Raw genomic sequence first — 17,536 nt, forward strand, 5'->3', positions numbered from 1 at the left:
CCCTTGTCCCTCCCACACCAATGTAGCTAAACCCCCACTCGTCCCTCCCACACCAATGTACCTACACTCCCCCTCGTCCCTCCCACACCAATGTATCACCTACACTCCCCCTCGTCCCTCCCTCACCAATGTATCACCTACACTCCCCCATCCCTCCTACACCAATGTGCCTACACTCCACGTCGACCCTCCTACGCTAATGTATCACCTACACTCCCTCTTGTCCCTCCCACACCAATGTACTTAAACCCCCCCTCGTCCCTCCCACACCAATGTACCTACACTCCCCCTCATCCCTCCCACACCAATGTACCCACATTCCCCGCCGTCCCTCCCTCACCAATGTACCTACACTCCCCCTCATCCCAGCCACACCAATGTATCACCTACACTCCCCCTCATCCCTCCCTCACCAATGTACCTATACTCCCCCTCATCCCTCCCACACCAATGTATCACCTACACTCCCCCTCGTCCCTCCCTCACCAATGTATCACCTACACTCGCCCTCATCCCTCCCACACCAATGTATCACCTACACTCCCCCTCGTCCCTCCCTCACCAATGTACCTATACTCCCCCTCATCCCTCCTACATCAATGTATCACCTACACTCCCTCTCGTCCCTCCCATACCAATGTATCACCTACACTCCCCCTCGTCCCTCCCACACCAATGTATCACCTACACTCCCCCTCGTCCCTCCCATACCAATGTATCACCTACACTCCCCCTCGTCCCTCCCTCACCAATGTATCACCTACACTCGCCCTCATCCCTCCCACACCAATGTATCACCTACACTCCCCCTCGTCCCTCCCTCACCAATGTACCTATACTCCCCCTCATCCCTCCTACATCAATGTATCACCTACACTCCCTCTCGTCCCTCCCATACCAATGTATCACCTACACTCCCCCTCGTCCCTCCCACACCAATGTATCACCTACACTCCCCCTCATCCCTCCCTCACCAATGTACCTACACTCTCCCTCATCCCTCCTACACCAATGTAACACCTACACTCCCCCTTGTCTCTCCCACACCAATGTATCACCTACAGTCCCCCTCGTCCCTCCCTCACCAATGTACCTACACTCCCCCTCGTCCCTCCCACACCAATGTATCATCTACACTCCCCCTCGTCCCTCCCACACCAATGTACCTACACTCCCCCTCATCCCTCCTACACCAATGTATCACCTACACTCCCCCTTGTCCCTCCCACACCAATGTACCTAAAACCCCCTTGTCCCTCCCACACCAATGTACCTGCACTCCTCCTCGTCCCTCCCACACCAATGTATCACCTACACTCCCCCTCGTCCCTCCCACACCAATTTATCACCTACACTCCCCCCATCCCTCCTACACCAATGTACCTACACTCCACGTCGTCCCTCCTACGCTAATGTATCACTTACACTCCCCCTTGTCCCTCCCACACCAATGTACCTAAACCCCCCCTCGTCCCTCCCACACCAATGTACCTACACTCCCCCTCGTCCCTCCCACACCAATGTATCACCTACACTCCCCCTCGTCCCTCCCTCACCAATGTATCACCTACACTCCCCCTCATCCCTCCCACACCAATGTACCCACATTCCCCGCCGTCCCTCCCTCACCAATGTACCTACACTCCCCCTCATCCCTCCCACACCGATGTATCACCTGCACTCCCCCTCGTCCCTCCCACACCAATGTATCACCTACTCTCCCCCCATCCCTCCTACACCAATGTACCTACACTCCACGTCGTCCCTCCCACACCAATGTATCACCTACACTCCCCCTTATCCCTCCCACACTAATGTACCTACACTCCCCCTCGTCCCTCCCACACCAATGTACCTACACTCTCCCTCGTCCCTCCCACACCAATGTATCACCTACACTCCTCCTCGTCCCTCCCACACCAATGTACCTACACTCTCCCTCGTCCCTCCCACACCAATGTATCACTGACACTCACACTTTGTTCCTTCCATATCAATGGATTTCTTTCTAATTTGTATATATCCTGACCACAGTGCACAAGTAATCTTACACAATACATGCCAATGCTAGAAAAAGACATCAAGCAGTACTGGCTGGAAATTTATCTTCCTTTTCAGCAGCTTAAATGTGAACTATTATGTCGCTGTGTTGGGCATTCTGCAATAGAGGCTGAATGCTAGTGGTTGAGAAGGGTTTTCTCTTTATCCAGCTCTCTGCCATTAAAATATAATTAAATGTAAAGCTCTCTGATAGCCATATGAATTTAAATGAGGAGGACTTGAGCAGATGGTACTCACCCACTGAGGAAATGTCTGTGAAGTGATCTTCTCCCTCCTCAGCATTGATCAGGTCATTCTTACTCTTCTTTGTGGTTGCCCTCTTTAGAACTGTGTAAACACCAAGAATTACTGCAACTTTACATCTGACTCATTAAAAGATGGGTGTCTGGGTAAATGAGATTAATTGTCTGCACCGGAAAAAAGGAGACAGCAAATCTTTGGAACTGTCATCTTGGAGGATAAAGGTCAAAAAGGTCAATCACATCAAATACACGCTCTGTATACCTAGATTGTCAATTGAACCCCATTTGTGTTAGTGTAGTTCGTTCAGTATTGGGGTTCAAAACATAGTCGGTCACATAGAGAATTTTTCAATAATGGGTAATTATGTACTTTCGTAAGGTGTTGTGGCCCATTTGTGGTGTTGAGATCAATTTGCAGCTTCAATCTGATGTCCAGCTCACAGCATACCTGCAGCAAAACTCTACTAATATCACATTAAATACCCCTAGGGTCATGAAAACCTCTAAACTAGTATTTGAATATACTTGAAATGTTGCCCTGCGGGATGCGGTGAAGATTCACTGAATTCTTAACTGTATTCCCCTTTTGAGTTCATTGCAAAAGTAGCGCATTTTCATCCTTTGCTTCTTAGTTTTTTCCACTCACCATCTAGATAGTGTTTCTGAACAGGAAACACACACACACACCAATGTTGTCGGCTCTGCTCTTAAAGAAGAAGCAGTAGTGGCTCATGACTGACATGCAATTCTCTCTCTCAGCAGACATCAGCAAAGTGCAGCAAGAGATACTTCAACATGAGTAGCTGCCAGTTGATCTGTTAAGATCATACTTGGGATAGGTTCCTTGAAGAATGTTCATTTAGGCACTCACACCAACTCCAACACTGTTTATGGAGAGATTTGATTGTCAAAGTTCTCCCCATGAACATCGACATTCATGAATGAACTTTTCTCAGGCTTCCAGCCGGGTACAGGTATCAACTATAACCAATGTTTCATTGACAAACTCTGCCATTTTCAACAGGGATAATGCCCGGCTGTGTCTAGTCCAGTGGTATTTATACCCCCCAGTCCCGTCCCTCCTGATTGGTTAGTCCTCATCCATTCAGTTTTCCACTCTTTCACCTTGGTTACAATCAAATTCCTGTTCTTACTTGGAGCGAGACCGTTGTCTTTGTTAAAATTATTTTCCTCTAGTTTTACTTCAATGGCTTCCTTTACCAGACAGTCCCAAATGCTATTGCCACAGCACAGTAGTTTTGTGCCATTGAAGTCAATCCTATAGCCATTGCGAACGCAAAGTTCTGCTACCACCGATTTCTCCAGGTAACCCAAACAGGTACACCTCTTGTGTTCCTTGATGTAGGTTTCCACCGTGCGTCTCATCTGGCCATTATACGCTGCTCTGCATTCACAGGGAATCCTGTAAATGCCAGCCACCCTGAGTCCCAGTTCATCTTTGAACCCCATAAGCAATGACTTGCGTTTCCTTACGGGTTTGTGGATAGTATTAATCAAGTATTTCTTCAGGATCTTGGCAATCCTTCCAGTAACCGTGGAAATACAGGGAAGACAGGCGGTAGTGATGGGTTTCTTCTCATTGTTTGGTTTCCTGGTTTTGCAATCGGCCCTTTTCAGGGCCCAGTTGATCTCCTTCACCCTGGAGCCATTCTGGTGAAGCCACTCATGTGTTAATGTTACCATCATTTGGTTCTTGGGGACTCAGCCTGTGAAGTTTCCCAGCATAGTCCCAAAATTCTGATTCTCAGTGGCCACTCCTGCTCAGGTTTGTTATTACAGTTACAATTGCGAAGTCATATAGTCACACGGCAGGAAAACAGGTCCCTCAGATCAACCTGACCATGCTAAGTTGCCACCTTACCTCATCCTATATGCCCATACTTGGACCCATATCCCTCTGAACCTTTCCTATACATGAATCTGTCTGAAAGTCTCTGGGAAGTGACTGACAAAGTGCCATTACCTTGGGTGGAAATTATCCGACAATATTAATAAGTAATCTGAAGTCACTGACCAGAAAAACCATTGTTATTAAGAGGGTCTGACTCAGCTGTGGTGCCTATTGAGATGTGAATCCCTGACAGTCAAACGTCACTCCAGCCCTTGTAATTTTGGAGTCCCAGAACACAGAACATGCTGCCCAGCCACACTGAGTCTGTGCTGACCATTAATCACCCCCTTATAGAAACCTCACATTAATCCCTTTTTATCCTCCCACATGTTCCGATCACCATTCTCCAGACTTTACCCCTCACCTACATATAGGAGGCGATTTACAGTGGGGCCAGTTTTGTTGGTCGAACTTTAGATGGCATCGAGGAGTGAGACAGAGCAACTGGTCGAGTGGTGTCACAACAACAACCTCTTACTCAGTGTCAGCAAACCAAAGGAAATAATCGTGGACTTCAGGAAGGGGAAGCCGGGAGAAGACACGCCAGACCTTGTTGACGTGCCAGCAGCAGAGAGGGTAAGCAGCGTCATGTCAACATCTCAGAGGATGTATCCTGGGCGCCCAGCACATTGATGCAATCATGAAGAGGGCAGGCCAGTGGCTCAACTTCATTTGGAGCTGGAGGTGATTCGGTACATCAGCAATGGCTCGAGCAAATTCATTCAGATGTACAGTGGACAGCAATCTGACTGGTTGCATTACAGCCTCCAATACAGCACCAGTAGAGGCTGCAGAGGGTTGTTGACGCAGGCACCTCCATCGTGGGCACCACCCTCTCCACCATTGAGAATATCTTCAAAGGCAGTGCCTCAGGAGGGTGGCATCCATTACTAAGGACTCTCAGAACCCAGGACACGACTTCTCCTATACTACCCCCAAGTAGGAGGTACAAGAGACTGAGTATCCACACACACACCGTGTCATGGTTCCATTTTGTTGTTCCCCTTTAATGCTCCTTTCTCCCTGATTATGCCCTAATTTCAGCCATTAGATCTCCAGTTGCTGCTAGTTTACTTAATGACGGTACACCTGGTTTGCATCAGAGACTGTGAGATAAGCACGATGGCGTCACTACACAGGTCGCCAGTTTGTTGGTCTATTCTTGTGTGATACTTCGTTCTCTCGTCCGCTTAGAACCGTTAGTTCTAAGTTTAGTTCCAAGGTCTGCTCTAGTTTCAAGATAGTCCCTGTAGATCCCGTCTCCTTGTCAAGATTCCTCCGGTTTGCTGTTCTACGTTCACGTCTACGCCAGCATCCCCAACTCAGTCGACGTGCCGGTGTCCTGCACTTGGCTTCTGCTCAGTCACCCCGTGCAACACACCGATTCATAATCGCTTCTCTCTGTCTGCTATTAGAGTTATGAATAGTCCACGAATCCATGAACAGTATCTCATTATTTTTTTTGCACTAGTTATTTTGTAATTTGTTGTGATTTTATATATTTGCACTATAGTGCTGCCACAAAATCACAAATTTCACATCAGTGCTAATAAATTTGACACTGATTTGAAACTGACCTTTGGGACGTGGAAGGAAACCCGCTTAGCAACAGGGAGATCAGACAGGCTCCAGGTCAGGATGGAAGCTGCAGCTCTGCAGGTATGAGGCTGTGACTCTGCCCGTTGGGCGGCTCTGCCTCACCAAGAAGCCGAACACGGAGTCACGCTACAGCGAGAGCACAAGCGAAGTTCCAAGCACCTGGCTGCCTGTGGCTCCTGCTCCCAGGGAAGGCAGGAGTTTGCAGGCAAACATTTCCATATGGTCGGCGGCAAAGGTGGCAGCAGAAGGTAACGCGTAAGGGTGTAAAATCTAACAGGCGCAATTTTTGAAGAACTGGTAGTTTTCTGTCCAATTAACAATGTGCACATACCATCCAAAGCAGACTTTTCTTCTGCATTTTTGTCCTCTTCTGCCAACATGACCTCCTCTGAAAGATACAGGAACAGGAAGGCAAGTTATTTTCAATTTTGACATCCTTTTAAACAATGTAAAACTATCCAAACAACAAATTCATGGCTTCCATGAAAAAAGAACCATGTTCTCCTCCAACTCACCCCATTAACCCATGGAGCCATTGACTACATATACAACCTATCCTCAGCACAATCCCGGTCTCACCCCATCACAAGTATTCCCTTTGACCTATCCACTACATTCTCCCAGCAGCTTGATACCATCATACTTTTCCTCCTTTCAATCCCCATGAGGGTCTTTGACCGGAACCATTAACGTTGATCCTCTCTCCAAGGATCCTCACTCAGGTTCTGTCTTTATTTGATCAGATCCACTCATTAATCAGACATTTTTTATCTGCACTTATCAGCATCTGGCATTTTAATATTTACATTTCTAGCTGAGCTACTTTTGTCTAACTGCATGTCAAAACATCTCTCGATGCAAATTACCTACTGAAGAGAAAATAGGCAGAGAAAATCTTTCTAAATCTCTTATACTAATGTAAGATCCATGCAGTGGATCAACAGTTTCATAAGGCATTAAATTCCATTTATGGCAATTATATCTTTATTTTATTTAGAGATACAGCAAAGTAACAGGCTCTTCCGGCCCAGTGGGCCCACGCCACTCAATTACACCCCTGTGACCAATTAAGCTACTACTCCCCGTACAAACAGCAGCGAAATTGTCAGCTCGCTGGCGCTGTAATAGCTTTGCGCTAACCGTGACGTCCCTTTGCATTATCTTCTATCGTACAAGTCAGGAATTCAGATAGCTCCAGTACCATGAGATACATAATGTTAGGGTGGAAATCTGCAATTCGACAGGGCATGAAATATCAAAGCTTTTATTACAGGGCTTTATATGCTCCTATACAATTAGAAACATTTCTAAAATTGCCTTCAAGTACAATCATACCTAAATAAAAACACTTAAGCCAAAAGAAATAACATGGTTCCCTGCACGTGGGCACCTAAATATTCCACTGGGTCAGAAATGAAAAAAAAATTACTTTTCACACCCCAATATTATTTCAGCCATGATAGAAGCATTTACTGGATTACAAATGCATGGTGAGATTTTACTCTGGTATGAAAATCAGTAAAACCGCATTCATATTCAAAATGTTGCCTTAAGAATTGCAGTTTACTGGTCCCTTAGTTTATAATATTTTGAAAATAATCTGTCAACTTCATCAAGAGATTTAACAAATGAATTATGATGGGTTATGTGATTTAATTTTGGAGAAAATGTGCAATTTGAAAGCTAAAATATATTCTATTTTATTTTATATAATGTAAATGATTACCCAAAACATACTGATTTCTTTCGCCAAAAATAAAATGCAGATGATTGTCCACAAGCTGTTGCATTTGTTACATGAAATACATATTTTAACTGCTGCAGCATGGAACAGAAAACTAGAAATCTAGACTTTTGTTAAGTCATGAAAGAAAACTAGAAAATTTATACCGTCTCTGTTCTGAAATATAACGAGTTTTGATACCTTGCATGTACAGCGAGATGGAAGAACTGAATTTGCATGGATCAGCATTTCAAATTGCACAGAAAACAAATCTAAGCACTGCAGTATAAAAACAAAATTCTATGTAAAACCAGAAACTGAGTTAGAAAAAAAATCAATGGAAGGAGTGCAAATGTCCAAAAGAAATATTTACACATTGGAAAGAAACATTCACTCGTTCCATAATGCTGGCATTTAAAAAAAAAATCCAATAAGAGTATTAAAACAAACTATCCCAGACTGAAATGATAAAGCTTCAATTCTTGTAGTTCCTTATCCCAGTGTGAGATATCAAGGACTCACTACAATGAATTTAACAAAGTTAGCGATGTTACCTGATAGAATACAGCATGATGCTTTGGAAAAGCTCCACAGGAGTAAAACGAAGCTGGGAAATTTAACCATGAACTTTCTTCATGCCAAGCCCATGAAAACAGTTTTGCCCATTTCACAAGATTTGTGACTAACTATACTTCCTTAAAGATTCCAGACAAAATTAAACAGAGCAATACTTGGGAAAATGTATCACATTTCCTGGAAATTCCTCTTAAGTTAAGCTAGATCTGAAAACAAAAATCTCCTATGGACAATATGCTTATAGTTACTGACAGGTATCAATAATATTGTTGCTTGTATGGAAAGCTAAGGGTTTTCTTTTGATCTTTCCTGTCTTTTTGCTTTGGTCTAGATCCACTCTTCCTGTGTTCTTCTTTGCTACTGGACAAACTTTTGATTACCAATAAATAATGAATAGCCCCAAGCAACACACACAAAATGCTGGAGGAATTCAGCAGGGCAGTCAGCATCTGTAAACCGAAACCCTTCATCAGGACTGGAAAGGAAGGGGCAAGGAGTCAGGCTAAGAAGGAAGGGAGGAAGTAGTACAAGGTGGTAGGTGATAGGTGAAACCAGGAGAGGGGGCGGGGGTGAAGTAAAGAGCTGGGAAGTTGATTGGTGAAAGAGATAAAGGGCTAGCGGAGGAGGAATCTGATAGGAAAGGACAGACAACCATGGAAGAAAGGGAAGGGGGAGGAGCACCAGAGGGAGATGGTAGACAGATAAGGAGATAAGGTGTGAGAAGAAGTCATGGCCCAAAATGTCAAATGTTTCTTAATTTCCATAGATGCTGCCTGACCTGCTGAGTTCCTCCAGCATTTTTTGTGTGTTGCCTTGGATTTCCAGTATCTGCAGATTTACTCACGTCTATCAACGGCCCCAATTTATTTTTTGCATGTTTCCAATGTATTATTATTTGGGCTTCAATTTTTTTTTGTTATTTTGATTTTGGATTTCTTCATGACCATCAAGTTTTAGCAAATGTTGGTATTTTCCATTATTAATAACTGCTTCCACTCCATATCCAGCACATCCTTCTCCCTAACCTCCACCACATTCGGTAGGATCCTAGCACTAAGCTCATCTTTCCCTCCTCCCCCTCCACCCCAATCTCCATAGTTTGCTCTCTACGCGTCACCCCTGTCCATTTGTTCAAACCCGCCCCCCCCCATCGATCTCCTCGTGTCACTTTCCCCTGCCTGCCAAGAGCAACACCTCCCCCTCACCACTATCCAGGTTCCGAACAGTTCCTGCAGGTAGGGCGACACTTTACCCACGAGTCTGTTGGGATCATCTGGTGTATCCGGAGTTCCTAGTGTGGCCTCCTCCATGTCAGTAAGACTCAATGCAGTTTGTGGGAACCGCTCTGTGGAGCAGCTTCGCTCTGCCCTGCACAAAAGGCAGGTTCTCCCAGTGGCTATCAGTTTCAGTTTGAATTCCCATTCCAATTCTGACATGTCTGTACATGCATCCTCTCCTGCCATGATGAGGTCAAACTCAGGTTTGAGGAACAACATCTCAGTCCATCTGGGTAGTCTCTAACCTGATGACAGGAACGTTGATATCTCTAACTTCTGGTAATTTCTACTTCCTTCCTCATTCTCCCTTTTCTTCTATTCCTCGTTTTGCTTACCCTCTCACCCCTTCGCTTCTCCTCAGCTATCAATCACCTCCCTCTTCCCTTTCCTTTCCTCCTTCCCTTTCTTCCATAGTCCATTATTCTCGCCTGTTAGATTCCTTCTTCTTCAGCCCTTTACCACTTCCAGCTGTTCTCTCCCAGCTTCTTACTTCATCCCCCCCTCCTCCACCCACTCATTTTTCCCCCTCATCTGGTCTTGTCCACCACCTGCCGGCTTGTACTCCTTCCCCTCCCCTGACCTTCGTGGCCTGGTCTCTGCCCCATTCCTTTCTAATCCTGATGATGGGTCGCAGCCCAAAATGTCCACTGTTTACTCCCCTCCATGGATACAGCTCAACTTGCTGAATTCTTCCAGCATTTTATGCATGATCTCCAGCATCTGCAGAATCTCTTGTGTCATTGTATCTACTTGCAGTTTTGGTATTAAATTGGTTAAAACTGAAGGTGACAGTGAATAACTGATGCAGATTCAAACTTACCCTTTGCCATCTATGGTTTCATTAAAATAGCTTTACACTGCCAAGTGCCCCAGTAACATCTCAGGCTAACCAATTTCATTATGTTGTCCTTTGCTTCCTTATGGTTGCATACATTCAGCACATCATCAAAAGCACTGATAAACTTCAATACTTACACAGTGGAGAGTATCCTAACTGGGTGCACTATGGCCTGGCATGGAAGCAAAATGCCCGGAATCAGAGAAAAAGCTACAGATAGTGATGGGTGCAGCCCAGTCCATCACAGATTAAGCCCTTCCCACCAAGAAGTACATTTACATGGAGTGCTGCCACAAGAAAGCAGCATCCATCATCAAGGACGCCCACTATCCAGGCCACGCCTTCTTCGTGCTACTACGCTCAGGCAGGAAGTATAGAAGCCTTGGGACAGACACCATCAGGTTTAGGAACAGTTAATACCCTACAACTATCAAGCTCCTAAATCGGGGTGGATAACTTCATCATGACTACTCTGAACTGATTCTCGAATGTACAGACTCACTTACAAGGACTCTTTGCAACTCATGTTCTCACTACTATTTTTATTTGTACAGTTTGTCTTCTTTTGCACGATAGTTGTTTGTCAGTCTTTGTCTGTTTATGTATAGTTTTTCATAAAATTCTATCGTATTACTTTTTCCCCTTTAAATACTTGCAAGAAAATGAACTTTAGTATACGGTAACTTTGATAATAAGTTTACTCTAAATAACTGTATTTCAAAAGCTGTATTGTTAAAAGATTATAAACTAATTGACCACAAGGACTTTCATTGATTTAAAAATATCCTCCAGAATTTTCAAGTTCGTCTTTGGGCATATTTAATTAGCTATAATCTGTAAAAAGTGAAAAATAAGTGTGCTTCCTTCTGTAACCAAAAGCAAACTGGGAAAAACATGAAATCAGTTGAATTATTTACTTGCTTTCTTCCCATCCCTTCTTCACTTCACCTAATAAGTTATATTACGTAAACCTGGAAACTAGCAACTCTATTTCCCAGACATCCCACCTCTCCTGGAAGTTCCGGGAGTCTCCCGCATATCGATAGTGGCTCCCTGATGCTGGAAATTATATACAATATCCTGGAAATCGATTTTTTTGAGAAAGAAAGGGAGAGGGAGAGGGAGAGCGAGCATTCTAATTGGTCTCTCTTCATGCTAAGAGTGGTCCCCAACCACCGGGCCACAAGGAATCAATATGATTTGGCGATATGAAACTATATGAGTCAGCTGCACCTTTCTTCATTCCTTGTCACGCCCACTGTTGAATTTTAACCCAGGCGAAGTCATCAGTGACCAAAGACATGCAAAGGAATGGGTCCATGACCCATTTGTGAATGTCCCCGGTGAATCATCCATGTCAGCGTGGGGAAAAGATCTACTCCTCGAACTTGCAAATGACGGCGGGCTGAAAAGTATGTTTGACATAACATCTCTGCCGGTATTCTAGATCAAAGTCAAGGCTCAATATCCTGAGATAGCCATGAAAGCACTGAAAACGTTGCTTCCATTTCCAACATATTTCTGCGAAGCGGAGTTTTCTGCAATGAATGCAATGAAAACTAAATTGCGGCATGGACTGGACGTAAGGATACCCCTTCGAGTATCGCTGACTCCCATCACCCCTCGATAGGACCGTCTTGTTGCAGGAAAACAAGCCCAGGGCTCCCACTGATTCAGCGATGTTGGTGTGTAGCAATGATTTTATATGTTCATACAAGGAAAATATGCGCTGTGTTTAATATCCAAACGTTACTTAAAATGTTATGATGCTGTTGACTTATAAGTGACTAATCACTGGTCCCCACCCTCCGGGCCGTGAAGAATACAACGGTGGCCGGAACGCACCCAGCACATCTTTAAGAAAAAAGCCAAAATAAACATACTAATTAATTATGTGCCGGGTGGCATCTAATCAATTAGTTTGTTTATTTCGGCTTTTTTCTTAAAGATGTGCTGGGTGCGTTCTGGCTACTGCTGCATGCTTCGCGGCCTGGAGATTTGGGACCACTGTTATAATTGACTTCTCACTACATTCATGCGAGGAAAATAGGCGCTGTGTGTTTAATATTAAATTCGCTAGATAACCCCCTTTAGAAACGAAATTGAGTGTATTGGCCACTTACAAGTGATTTACAGTTGACTTATAACCTACATTCCAGTCGTGTTTAACATCCACCTCCACCCCCCCGGGTCGGCCGGTCCGCAAGAATATTGTCAATATTAAACCGATGCGCGGTGCAAAAAAGGTTGGGGACCCCTGATTTAAACTAGCTGGCTAGCTGCCAAGGAGCAACGCTATTGATGCCCTACGTGAGGAGGCCAAACTCCCTGTAGACTTGCTTAAAGTTGTAATACAATAAACATGATAATATAATATAAGTACATATTTTAATGTCACATTTTCTGCATATACCCAACTTGGTTTACAGATTAGACGAAATTACTAAACAAAGTATTACATACACCCTTGGAGGTCGATGGGGGGGTGGTGGCGGGAGGGATATGGAGTTGCGGGGGGCGGGGGTGCTACCTCCCAGAAATGAGTTTTTGCAGGGTGGGATGTCTGATTTCCACAAGTGATCAGCACAAAGAAACCAGATGCAATTTGCCACCAAGGCCCCTACAGACAACACATGGTAATTATACCAGTCTGAGGATCTGAACTTGTGCACAGATTCAAACATTAACCATGTTCTCACCAGCTATATGGATCCAACGCAGGTACCTGTTGAATTCTTGTTCTACCTGCTGCTGCCTTCTCAGTTTGAGAAAAGCCCGTCTGTTCTCCACCCTTTCTCTTTCCTTCGCAAACTCACTGCAAAATAAAAGTAGACTTGTTTCTTTTTTGTTTGTTTTGTGCTAAAAGAAAGTAATTGTGTTAATTAGCATGTTACAAAACAAAGGCGGAGAAATAGCCATCACTTCAGGGTTTTGCTCACCAGTTGATCCCAAAGAGGATTTGAACAAAAAAAAAGAATTGATCTTAATGTTGGTTTTCAGTTTTAAAATAAAATAAAAAATGCTGACAACACTTAACAGCTAGGTACCATCTTCAGGAGCAGAAACAGAGTCAGTATTTCAAGTTGAAGACCTCTCATCTGGGAAAGAGAGAAATAGTTTTAAGTTGGAGATGAAGAACCTAAGGAGGTGAGGACAGTCGTAACCAACCTTACTTGGCAAACCAGTGCTTAAGATAGTGAAGAGTCAAAAATCTCAGTGAGGACAAGGAATGCTTGTGTGTTGAATAACACAGTTGCAGGAATTGCTGATTTTATTAAGATTAGACATGACTTGGCAAATGTAGACAGGGAGCAGCTACTTGCGGGTAAAGGGAAGTGGCAGTCTTTTAGAAGTGAAATACTGAGAGTTCCGGGCTGACGTGTTGCTGTAAAGGTGACGAGTGAATGCGGCAAGAAATAGGAACAGTTTGATAGAAAAATAATGAAACTGTATGGTTGGTGTACAATACTAAAGATCCTAAAAGACCTCCTTCAGCAGCACAGAGTGTTGTGGGTTGCTTAAAGGGCAAAGAACGGCCATGAACTATTATTGGCTGATAAAATTAAGGAAAATCCCAAGGCATTTTATGAGGAACAAGATGGTAATCAGGGAAAGAGTAGGTTCCTTTATGGACCAAAGGAGAAATCTGTGTGGCACCAGAGCAAGTGGTAGGGTCTCACTGAATGCCTTTCAGTTGTATTCACTGAGAAAGGCAATTGTATTGCCATTGTGATGGTGAAATTTTAGAGCACAGTAAAATTAAAAAGGAGGTACTGTATAAGGCGTCTTAGTGAGTCAAAGGAGGGAATATCCCAGAATGCTAAGAGAGGAGATTGTTGGTACTCTGAACAAGATAAATGAGATAGCAATTGACTGGAAGACAACAAATACGGTCATTTATTTAAGAAGGGCAGCAAAGGTAATCTGGGTTACTACAATCCAATTAGTCAAACGCCAGTTATAGGGATATTATTGGAAAAAAATTCTTAGCAACAGCATTAATCCACCCTTAACTGGTCATGAATAGTCAGCAAGGGTTTTGTTGGTGAGGGATCTTGTCTGACGAGCTTAATTGATTTTTTTTGAAGAGGTAACTACATATATTGATGAGGCAGTTGCTTGATGTGGTTTACATGGACTTCATTAAGACCTTCAATAAATTCCCAAATGGAAGGAGGGCCAAAAGATTAGAGCCCATGAGATGCAAAATGGATTGAAACTTGACTTGGTTGTCGAAGAAGATGATAGTATACCTTTGTTGGGACTCTGACTGTTTTCTGTATATGTTACTGATATGGACATGAATATACAAGATACGATTAGTAAGTCTGTAAAAGAACCAACATTGGTGGTACTGTTGATACTGATGAGGATAGTTTGAGGCTACAGAACACTGTTGAACAGCAGGCAAATTGAGCAGGGCAATGGAAGCTGGAATATAATGCTGATAAATGTGAGCTTATGCACCTGGGGAGGGGTGTGGGTTCTAATAAAGGTTAGATATATACCCTGAATGGTAGGACCTTGGGAGTATTTAGGATCAGAGGGACCTGATTGTAGAAGGACACCCTAGAGACAGTTGTCCATTCTAAATGCAACCACCAACTGAAGTCGATCACACTAGACCAGGGGTCGGCAACCTTTTTGCCTCTGTGGGCCAGATCGCGTATTAATGAGCGGACGGTGGGCCAGATAAATGCCATAAAAAACTTGAAATATGGGAATTATCCATTTAAATACATCTAGTTATGTTTTGCCTCAAATTAATGAACAACACATGCTAGAAAATCATTTGTGCTCAAGGTCGCCTACCCCTGCACTAGACAGTTAGATCTTCTCATGTCCTAGATTCCTTGTGTTCACTTACTGCACCTTCAGACAGACTAAAGGAGATGCCAGACATCCCAGTTTATTAAGTTCCAAACTGCCATCAGTAATGTCAAATGATCAGTTTGGTTTCAGCAAAACAAGGAATAAAGGAGGTGGTTGTTGGTGGAAGATCAGCTGGTTGACTGCAGAGTAAGTGTGAAGGTGTGATGGCTTCTTCTCCCTCAGTCTAATTTGATGTAATGAATGCTTTCTCAAAATGAACTAATGCTACTTAGTTTTAATGCTGTATGTGTCAGGAGAAAACAGACTAGGATTAAAGAATTACATAATATTTTTGTGGGATTTGGGTAACTCAAGCAATTGATAAGCTAGCTTTGGAAAGTTGAGAAAACTTAAAAACTGAGGTTGCAGGAAATCTGAAATATAAAACAGAAAGATGCTCAATACGCTGGGTCAGTAAGGCAGCAATGGTCGTAACAGAAATACTTTGACTCCATTCCCAAGTCCACATTTGCTGCCTGGGCTGCAGAATACTTTCAACATTTTCTATCTTTGAGAGCCAAAAGATACTAAGACTGCAGGAAGTGGTTCTGACAATTTTGGACACCTTTCTTCTCCTATTCAACTTCTTTTTTCTCATCTTCCTTTTTCTTCTAGTTTCTTGTGAGTATCTCTGAATTTGCTCATTTCTTGAGAAATTAGGTTAAGTTTATCCTCTTCCATTTCCATAGCACTTATGTCATCGCCCTTCTTCTTTTCCTTTTTCTTCTTTCTAGGATGTACAGTTTGATCTTGGGAAGGTGCATTGAGTTCAGCGGAGTATTTCCTCATTAATCTTTCTGTTGTTCCCTTTCCGATCTGATCTCTCCCCTTGGTTTCCTCATCCTCATCATCTGATGAATCTACTGTATTTATAACTCAATTGACTTCTTTCTTTTTGGCCTTCCATTCATTTTGCTTGGCTTTGGTCTTTGCATCTACTTTTACAAGCAGCTTTTCGCCTCCCACTTGAAGTTCATGCAATAACCTTAATCACGCAAAGTAGATTCTGGTTCTTTGTACTCACAAAAGCTGAATGCTTGCAACTTCCCTGAAGTTCCTTGAACTCTCTCCCAGCTTAAAACCAAGCCACATTCTGCAAGTAACTGTCTAACTAACATATCAGAAGTTTCTCAGATATGTTGCCTATAAAAACTGTTGTAGTCGGACCACTGCTTTTGTCACTTTCACAATTCTTCTGAGCAGCATGGTGCTTCCTTGGCCCAATATGCTTTCCAACTAGAGGTACAGAAGTTGACCCAAAACATCTATTTGCCCTCTTTTAGTTAACGGTTCATGGTGCACAGTATGGCAGTTGTAGCATGTCCAGTACCTTTCGTAATTCGCTTTCCGTTGACTCCGTTACAGGGGATGTGGCATGCAAATGGAGGATGGATCTCCAATCAAGTTGTAGTTGTCTCAGCCAATCACACCCCCACAATGTTGGTCCTCCTGTTTTTACCACCTACAAGCTCAATGTGGTTTTTTTGATTGTTGTGGTGTTTCACTGTCACGAACATCATTCCCACAGGAGTTATCTTTTCTCTAGTATAAGTTCTTAGTTGGCTATCAGTGGCAAAAAAAACATCTTAACTGCATTAATACGACCAATCAAAGTTAAATATAAGGGAAACCATTTAGATGAAAGTTGAGTAATATGGTCTATTAATGGTAAAAAGTTAGTCTTAAATAAATCTTTATGTTTACAAGTAATTTTAATCCCAAGATATGAAAAGTAATTATTAATCAATTTAAATGGAAATTTATAATATAAGGGAAGATGTTTATTAATCGGAAAAAGTTCACTCTTACTAAGATTTAATTTATAACCTGAGAAAAGACCAAATTGTGCTAATAACTCTAAAACAGCAGGAATGGATCTCTCAGGATTAGAAATATATAAAAGTAAATCATCAGCATAGAGTGATAATTTATGGGACTTTAATCCCCGAGTTATCCCAGTAATATTTGAAGATTCTCGAATAGCAATTGCAAGAGGTTCTAATGCAATATCAAATAATAGGGGACTAAGAGGACAGCCTTGTCGAGTACCACGAAAGAGAGGAAAAAAAGGTGAGTTTAAGGAGTTAGTACGAACCGAGGCTACAGGGGAGTGATATAACAGTTTAATCCGAGACTGGGTAAAATACATTTACAGAAAGCTAAGAGAGATGGAGGTTTAGCATTACCTAACTTTAGATTTTATTATTGGGCTATTAATATTCGACATATGAAATTTTGGTTACTTGACCGGGACATACTATCTATTCCTAAATGGGTAGCATTGGAATTACAATCTGTTCAGGGTTATACACTTGGTTCTATTTTAGGTTCCTCTCTTCCTTTTGATTCGAAACGCCTTAAGCAGGTCTCTAACCCGATAGTTAAATATGCTTTGCGCATTTGGTTTCAATTCAGAAAATTTTTTGATCTTAATCA

At 43.0% G+C, this 17,536-nt stretch overlaps 1 protein-coding gene across 3 annotated transcripts in view; it reads right to left on the reverse strand.

Moving 5' to 3' along the window:
* LOC134359997 (probable voltage-dependent N-type calcium channel subunit alpha-1B) overlaps positions 1-17,536 on the reverse strand; it is a 910,000-nt gene that overhangs the window by 259,655 nt on the left and 632,809 nt on the right. For all 3 annotated transcript variants that reach the window (XM_063073960.1, XM_063073961.1, XM_063073962.1), the window contains 3 exons: positions 12,928-13,043; positions 6,146-6,202; positions 2,299-2,388 (listed from right to left, as the gene is read on the reverse strand). In XM_063073960.1, the coding sequence (XP_062930030.1) occupies positions 2,299-2,388; positions 6,146-6,202; positions 12,928-13,043 (263 nt within the window). The remainder of the gene's footprint in view (positions 1-2,298; positions 2,389-6,145; positions 6,203-12,927; positions 13,044-17,536) is intronic.

This window comes from Mobula hypostoma, chromosome 21, assembly GCF_963921235.1.
Source record: "Mobula hypostoma chromosome 21, sMobHyp1.1, whole genome shotgun sequence".
NCBI lineage: Eukaryota > Metazoa > Chordata > Chondrichthyes > Myliobatiformes > Myliobatidae > Mobula > Mobula hypostoma.